Source organism: Acanthochromis polyacanthus, chromosome 7 (genome assembly GCF_021347895.1).
Source record: "Acanthochromis polyacanthus isolate Apoly-LR-REF ecotype Palm Island chromosome 7, KAUST_Apoly_ChrSc, whole genome shotgun sequence".
Classification (NCBI taxonomy): domain Eukaryota; kingdom Metazoa; phylum Chordata; class Actinopteri; family Pomacentridae; genus Acanthochromis; species Acanthochromis polyacanthus.
The window spans coordinates 21,033,232-21,041,284 of NC_067119.1; the positions used below are offsets into that span (position 1 = coordinate 21,033,232).

At 43.9% G+C, this 8,053-nt stretch overlaps 1 protein-coding gene across 2 annotated transcripts; it reads left to right on the top strand.

The window, feature by feature from the left end:
- The first annotated feature begins 864 nt into the window (after positions 1-864).
- Positions 865-8,047, top strand: foxn4 (forkhead box N4). Of its 2 annotated transcripts, none has more exons than XM_022198290.2 (10): positions 865-1,669; positions 2,367-2,464; positions 4,814-4,980; positions 5,544-5,656; positions 5,745-5,855; positions 5,939-6,066; positions 6,159-6,255; positions 6,338-6,545; positions 6,649-7,041; positions 7,144-8,047. In XM_022198290.2, the coding sequence occupies exons 2-10, from the start codon at positions 2,385-2,387 to the stop codon at positions 7,392-7,394; spliced, it is 1,548 nt and encodes a 515-aa protein (XP_022053982.1). In that variant the 5' UTR covers positions 865-1,669; positions 2,367-2,384; the 3' UTR covers positions 7,395-8,047. The 2 variants fall into 2 exon arrangements, with proteins under 2 accessions (XP_022053982.1, XP_022053972.1); XM_022198280.2 differs by having other exon boundaries at positions 866-1,669; positions 2,364-2,464.
- The last annotated feature ends 6 nt before the right edge of the window (positions 8,048-8,053 follow it).

The following is an 8,053-nucleotide window of genomic DNA, read 5'->3' on the forward strand; positions in this document are numbered from 1 at the left end:
CGATTTACCATCTGTAGGCTCCCATGGGGCTGATACTGCTGTCACTGCAGTCTCCCTGCAGACTTTAAGGAATTTCCCTTTAATTTCCGGCCGCAATTTAATCTCAGACTGGTTTCACACTTAAGCCTGGTATTAGAAGACCACACCTGCTTCTTCATACTTTACTCCATTAGTGGCGCACTAATATCCACTCAGGAGTTATTTTTGTTTTTGTTTTTTTTTTGTTTATGATGTTTTGTTAAGTTGTAAAACAATTTAAAGTGAGACATTTAAGTTGGAACTGTGTAACTTTTGGCTTGTTTGTGACTTTTTATAGATCTTCTGAGGGTCTCTGAATATGATAATTTGATAGAACTAATTCATTCATTTTTCTAAGAAATAAGGATGAGAGCTGCGCTTTCTTACTACTTACAAATTCTGATCCGCATAAGAAAATGTTATATATCCCTACAAGTCCATTTAAAACGGTATCACGGGCTATTTCAAATAAACTCTCGGTATTTTCCCTCTTGTTTAACATAATTTCTTTTCCTCCCATTGTGCACAGAACTCAGTCAAAATGCAAATCTGCAGTATTTCTGAAACATGCAATTCATCTTCAGTGAGAAGGTGTGCTGCAACGCGTTACCAACCCAGGATAGAGCTCTCTCTTCACGCCAGAGTTCTTTCTATTTTCTAAAGTGGACCTGCTCTCCAGACGAGCGTGGGGTTTTTGCCGCCTCCTGCTGCAGCCCACCCGGCCCCCTGCCCTCCTTGCCCGCCTCCCCGGCTCTTTTTCCCACTGCTGAGAGGAGCAGGACGCGGCCACAGCGGCGGGAAACAAATTATCTACAAGCACTTCCCTAAAAAAAAAAAAAAAAAAAAAAAAAAGTTCACACTCACACAGATGCCACCACAAGTAGCCACTCACAACGTCTTAGAGCTGAACGAGGGAGTAACTGGGAATAACCTGGTAGGAGGACAGGTGGAGCAGCACGGATATTTGATCACTATTCTTCCCTTTTTCGTGACTTTCTTTTTTCTGTTGCCGTTATTGTGAATAGTCTGGATCAACTATTTTAAATAATACTTAACTTTTTTTTGGCTGAACTAGCAGGACTGAGGCCTGAACTGGTGTATTTTGTGTTTTATTAAAAGACGCACAGGGCGAACCGGTGTGCCAAAGGAGCAACAGGCGCACAGACAGACAGGGAACTTACGTTACATATATACATATATATATATACACACTCATCTGCTTAATGATCAGCCAATAAGAAGTCAAAGGCGTCCTGACGGAGTATGGCCTAACTTTTAATGCAGGAAACGCGCGTTTGGCTGCTGATGGATTTACGTGAAGGAGCGCACCAAGAGCGCGTAAAGTTCCCAGAAACTGAGAGAAAATAAAACGTGCGCCTCGCTGCTGCAGCTCTGGTGCTGTTGGATGTGTGGACACTGTCGGGGCCGCTGACAGTCGCTGCATTAACAACAGCTGTCAAACTCATGGGACCCTCCTGCCCCCCGGGCCACTAGGAGCTCCGCTGAGGTCTCCACTGCGCATGTCAGAGCGCTGGACAGCTCCAGAGAGGGAAATTTAAAAACGGTTTTTGGAGAATCAAGTGCAGCACGGACAAATACAGTACAGGGGCTCACGACCGGCTCTCACCTTCTTCAGTATCACCCAAAACAGGTGACTTTTTAACTTATTCCTCTGCTCCAGCATCAGACCGTTTAATTGGATTGTTAGTTCTGTTGAGCGAGTTGTCATTTAAACGACTTTTAACGAGAATTTCTCAGCAGGCACGTCAAATGATAAGATATTTACAACTAGGCTGGCTGACAAAATGTGACCAAACTATGATGTAAACATCTGAACTTCATGTTTGATTAATACAAGCTGTATTCTTAGATATCTACAGGCTATTTTCTGTATTTTAATTGGTGAGAGGGAACCAAAGAGCACTTAAACAGCAGAATGAGCTCCAGCTATATAACAAAGGCACACTGATTCCAAATAGAAATGTATGAAGTTTTCTGATTCTTGTATTACGTTCGTGTTTAACCTAAAATTTAGGTTTAAAATTCTTTTGTTTTTACGGAGCAATTTAATATTGTTTTTGAAATAGCACGTGCTGTTCCAATACATTTACTTACTCATAGATATTTGAAGAATGTTCATGAATGTTTTAATGACTACTATCTGCACAGCTTGTTTATTTCAGTTTGAAATGTCAGTGAGGACATGTACACTTAAAGTGTGTGTGTGTGTGTGTGTGTGTGTGTGTGTGTGTGTGTGTGTGTGTGTGTGTGTGTGTGTGTGTGTGTGTGTGTGTGTGTGTGTGTATATGTGTGTGTGTGTTTTTTTTTTAATGTTTTGTCTATAGCAGTACTACACATCCCAGGAAATGATAGAAGGTGGAATAACTTCCAGGATGTCAGGAATAATTGAGAATGCAGGGCATCATCCGTCTCCACAGGACTACAGGTAAGACTTGTGATTTAAACAACCTTCAGCTGTATAAAGATAAACTCTTACAGGATATTCTAGCTGTAAACAATGTGCTATTTTCTTCTTACATATTGTCAAAAACCCTCAACACTGAGATGTCTCGATACATAAAAGGCATATTTCTATGAATAAACCCTTTAAGATGTCTCGCTAAATGGTTGTGGAACAAACTGTCTAACCCACCATGTTTAATCTTAATGGTAGATGGACAGCTCTTTTTGTGCCTGGGGGGTTGCATGAAAAAGGAGAGAGGAAAAAAAATCCTGAAGAATAAATGATTTTCGGTCTGAATGGATCTGTCAGAAACCATCAGCTCTGTTTACACTCCCGCTGTCGGCGCACGGAGAGCCTGAGCCTCTTGGCTTGCCAGCTCAGGGGGAGACGGGGCGCTCTGGGTCACCAGCATGCACAAGTGGCTCCCTATTAGAAAAGGAGGGAGGAAGGGGGGAGGAGGAGGAGGAGGAGGAGGGGAGGAGGCACAATATTTAGTGTTGTTGAACTTCTGGAAAAGCTTGGATGATACACGGAGACACCAGCTCAACATGTTTTGCATCAGTGAGCAATTTCTATGCTCTGCTAGGGCGAGAGGAGGGGAGGTGGGAAGGCCCCCCTTGTGTGTCGTCTATTCAGCAGTTTCTGTCAGTAGGTTCTCTGCATTTATAATGGCTGATTGCAATCTTGAATAGATTTGTCAAACAAAAGTGCTAAAGGGGAGCTGCAGATAAGAGTTTTGATGCATTTCAAGTGTGTACAAATTTGCTTTTGTGGGCAAAAAAAGAGAAAAGGTTGCTGGAATCATACTTTTGGAGCACTTACATTCATGTTTCACTGTTTTGCACATACAAGTCATAAATCTTTCCAGTGTTATACTTGAACTTTTTCTGTCAGAAGTGAAAGAAAAATCACAGGAGAGAATGAAAGTAGAGCAAGAGTCAGTGTCTTCAAGTTTGGTAAAGTAACTTCAAAGCTCCAGAGCAGATAATGCGATGCACATGCATGTTGGAAGACGTGTGCTGCTGATTCCTGGCTGCAGTGACGTCACTTATTCAGACGGCCGACACAGAGCCCTGACCTCAAACTACATTTGCACCCCCTCTGGCCCGAGGCTCCGTTGATTTTCCCCGTTAAAGGGAGGGGAGGCAGGGGGATGATGGAGGAGGAGGAGTGGGGGGCGGTGGCTGGAAAGGGACAGGGAAGCAGATGGCATCCTATTTGTCCCTCTAATGTGAGGCCTGTCATTCCAACAGATTAATGCAAGGGTCGGGTAAAGAAAAGAAATGACAGAGACAATCAAGGAAGGGTCTGGGGAAGACAATAGAGCCACGTGCCACTGGGCAGATTTGTCGTTTGGGACACAATAGGTGATCATTTTTCAATAGACAAGGCCAACTGTTGCAGGCAACATGTGCTGCTGTCCCATGTTTCAAACGATCTTATGCGTTGTTTACTTATGATTCAGCCAATGGGTAGGGCCAGACCGTGGTCACCTGACACAGGGTTGATTTTTTTATTAGGAGATTTGGTGTGTGTGTGTGTGTGTGTGTGTGTGTGTGTGTATGGGGGGTTGTACTACTGCACTGTCCACAGACCCACAAAGTAACTGAATTGTAGGTGTTGTCATAGCGACCCCAATTACGAAACCCTTGCACAGTAAGTGTGTGTGTGCAGAGAAGACTGGAGAGGATTCAAGAGGATTCCTCTCTTTCTTTCTTTCTCTCTCGTCGAGGCTCGCCTCATAAAAGACATAACTGAAAGTTGATTTGAGCTGGCAGTGTGCTGGTTAGACAGAAATGCTGCATTTAATTCCGTATTTATTTTTTCTTAGCTGAAATTATATTTTTAAAATATTCTTTGTTGAGAAATCCGTTTTATAAATTTAGTTAGCCATTTTATCTTTATCACATTCACAACTGAGAAAAAGAAACAAAGATCAGAGGGCCACTCTAGTGAAGAAAAACAACACACATGTCAACAGATGATTTACTCGGAATGAAAAGCTTATTAAACTCCCTCATTGTTGATTAAAACTGTCACTGCTAAATAACACTTGTAGCTAATCTTCTTATAGTAAATCCTGGATGGCTAACACACACACACACACACACACACACACACACACACACACACACACACACACACACACACACACACAGCTTCACTGGGTTGCTTTCTACTCCGTTTCTCCACATTCACACTCATTACAGTGCTTTTGACTTTGAGGGACAAAATGTTCTGTTTGGTGTTTTGATTTAAATTCCACTTGTGATCTATGTGCGTCTGAGCCGACAGCCGTGTTAACCCCCCCCATCCCCTCCTTTCCCGCAGGCTTCTGACCACGGACCCCTCCCAGCTGAGGGAGGAGGACCTCCCTGGGGACCTGCAGTCTCTGTCATGGCTCACCTCTGTGGATGTGCCCCGGATACAGCAGATGGCTGATAGCAGAGGCCACAGCAACGCCCCCACCCAGGGCAGCTTGCTGGAGCAACAGACAGGTGAGGTGGCAGGGAGGGGACAGAGAAAAATTCAAAAATTGCAGCAACTCTCTGATTGGACAAACTGGGGCTGATGAGTCTAACTGGATTTTTAGATATAAACAGATTCAGAAGATTGTCCTGAAAGATAAAGGCCAAATAGGACTTTTTTCTGCACTAAATACACAGGGACAGTTACTCTTAGATTAATCCATGTGAATAGTTTTGCTTTGAGTTAAAGTTCAGCTTTGTGCGATCAATTATGCTTAAAAATTAAGAGGTTCTGTTTCAAAACATTATACAATGGTCACGGGACTAATCCATATTCCTCATAATGAACTTAGTCACTATGCAGAAATCTGTAAATATCATATGTATCATTATGGGGTTTTTTTTAATAGCAGATGTTGAGCTTTCTATACATGGTAGATTTTGAAACTATGGGCACCTCATTCTACTGTCAAAGAACCACAGCAAATGACTTAGTGAAAAAAAAATAAAACAACAACAAATGCTTGGATAAGTAGAAAGCACCACTTAAAGTGAGAACACGTGTCTGAATGTTTTGCCGTCCACCTTCACAGCTCAGCTGAGCAGCATGACGATGTCGGCGAGTCAGGGCTCCATGCTCCACCTCCAGAGTAACATGCAGCACAGCCCTCTGGGAATCAGCATCATCAACACCCACAGCGGAAGTGTAAGTTTTATTGGCACCAAAGAAGAAGCATCTTTCATATTTTACGATGTTAAGTTTAACGCAGGATGTCCCTGCATTTGTGTCACAGATGTCTCCATTCTCCATGAATGGGCTGCCCTCTCCAGGATACCAGTGCCCTACCTCAGTCTACCAGCCCACACCCCAGCAGGTGTACTCTCTAACCCAAACTGGACAACAGGTTATTTACTTTACGCCAGTGAAAGATTAAATCAATCAAGAAATAGCAAAGATGCGATCCTCATTGTGCCCTCTTTCTCCTAGTGTTCCACTGGTGGGCTTTATAGCAATGTCTCTTTCAACAACCAAAGTCTTTTCACACAACCTCGTCTGGCTCCACAAGACCAAGAGCTGCAGCCCAAGTCTTTCCCCAAACCAATCTACTCCTACAGGTCAGCACAAAAACACTTGTCTAAAATAAAATATCCACCTGAATTTTCTCATTTTTGTGTTTCACCTTATCGGCTCATTATTTTTTTCTCAGCTGTTTGATTGCCATGGCTCTGAAGAACAGCAAAACTGGCAGCCTCCCAGTCAGTGAGATCTATAGCTTTATGAAGGAACACTTTCCTTATTTTAAGGTATGATCCTCTAAAATTATAAAGGGGAATTTGGATGTAGATAAAGAATGTGATTGATCATATGTGACCGCTCTGCCTCCAGACTGCACCTGATGGATGGAAGAATTCAGTCAGACACAACCTCTCCTTAAACAAATGCTTTGAGAAGGTGGAGAACAAGACAAGCAGCTCGTCCCGTAAGGGCTGTCTGTGGGCACTGAACCCTGCCAAAATTGACAAGATGGAGGAGGAGATGCAGAAGTGGAAGCGCAAGGACCTCCCAGCCATTCGCCGCAGCATGGCTAACCCTGGTCAGAAATGTATTTTTGTAAATGTAAAAGGTCAACCAGGAAACAAGTTGTCAAAAACGGACATATTTTTGCTCAGTCTGAAAGTCTGTCTTCCTTCTTGCAGATGAGTTGGACAAACTGATCACAGACCGCCCAGAGAACTGCAGACGAAAGGCTTTAGAGCCAGGAATGACCCGGCTGCCCAGCTGTCCGACTGGCCTCCCGCTGCCGGTCCCGGCCCAGATGCAGCCTCAGCCCATAGTCACTCTGTCCCTGCCCTGTTTACCAATGCACCAGCACCACCAGCTCCAGGCCCAGCTCCAGGCTCAGGCCCGCCTGGGCCCCATGTCCCCTGCCCCGGCCCAGACGCCTCCCCTCCACACAGTCCCTGACCTCTCTCACAGTCCGCTCACCCAGCAGCCCGGCAAGCCTCCTGATGATTTCTACAGCGTGCACGGTGACACACACACAGAGGTGGATGCACTGGACCCGAGCATCATGGACTTTGCCCTTCAAGGTAAAATCAGTTTTTAAGTGAAGGTCAGGTTTTCTTGTTTGTTTACTAGATAAGTGCAGTGTTGTTGCATCGGTACACTAACGCCTCCATCCATCTGCTCAGGTAATCTGTGGGAGGAAATGAAGGACGACAGCTTTAACCTGGATGCTTTGGGCACCTTCAGTAACTCACCCCTGCGACTATCAGACTGTGACTTGGGGACAGCGAGCCTCCCTCCTGCCTCCAGCGGAGCGAACCTGCAGCTGTCAGATGTGCAGGTGACAGGGCTCTACACCTCCTACACTTCCCAGGATCCCCTGTCCTCCCAGTACATGGGCGCACCAACCAACAGCAAGCCCATTGCCCTGCTTTAAAGCAGCTGAACATGATTTATTCCAACTGTCTGTGGATATCTGTGGATGCCAACTGAAGAAGTCTGGTTTCTTTTGTGCTACTGGAGAACTACTTGGAGAAAAGTGTTTGAAAATCATTTCACATACAAGGAAACTGCTTATCAAGAACTAAAACTGCTGATAAATAAAGAAGCAGCTGTAAGAAACACTATATAAGACTTCAAGTATCTAGCTTTGCCAAGCAAAGACTCAAAGCCTGTATGCGTACAAAGACTCTATGTGGAGAATTACGTGTAAGTTAGCACCCGCCAGTTTTTCTACTCTTCACTCTGCGTTTTAAAGCCTTTCCATAATGTAGCTCCCATCTCTTGTCTGTTGTATTGTGCTAGACATTATTGCTGTGATGTTTTATTTATATTTATAAAAGGCAGCTGGAGAAAGTGATGACTCTATCAATCTTTTGCTGTATATATTTGAATGTTTCGAATCGCTATCACTACAGAAAAGCTTTTGTTTTGACTGCATTTACCCACATCATTTCAAAATGCAAAAGTGTGCCAACACCAGTAATCCAGATTTTACATACTATTCCTCTACACATGGTGATTAACATGCCTCAGATGTATATTATGTTCATTACCTTGATCATAATAAAAATCCGTTGGGTAAATAAAAGAAGC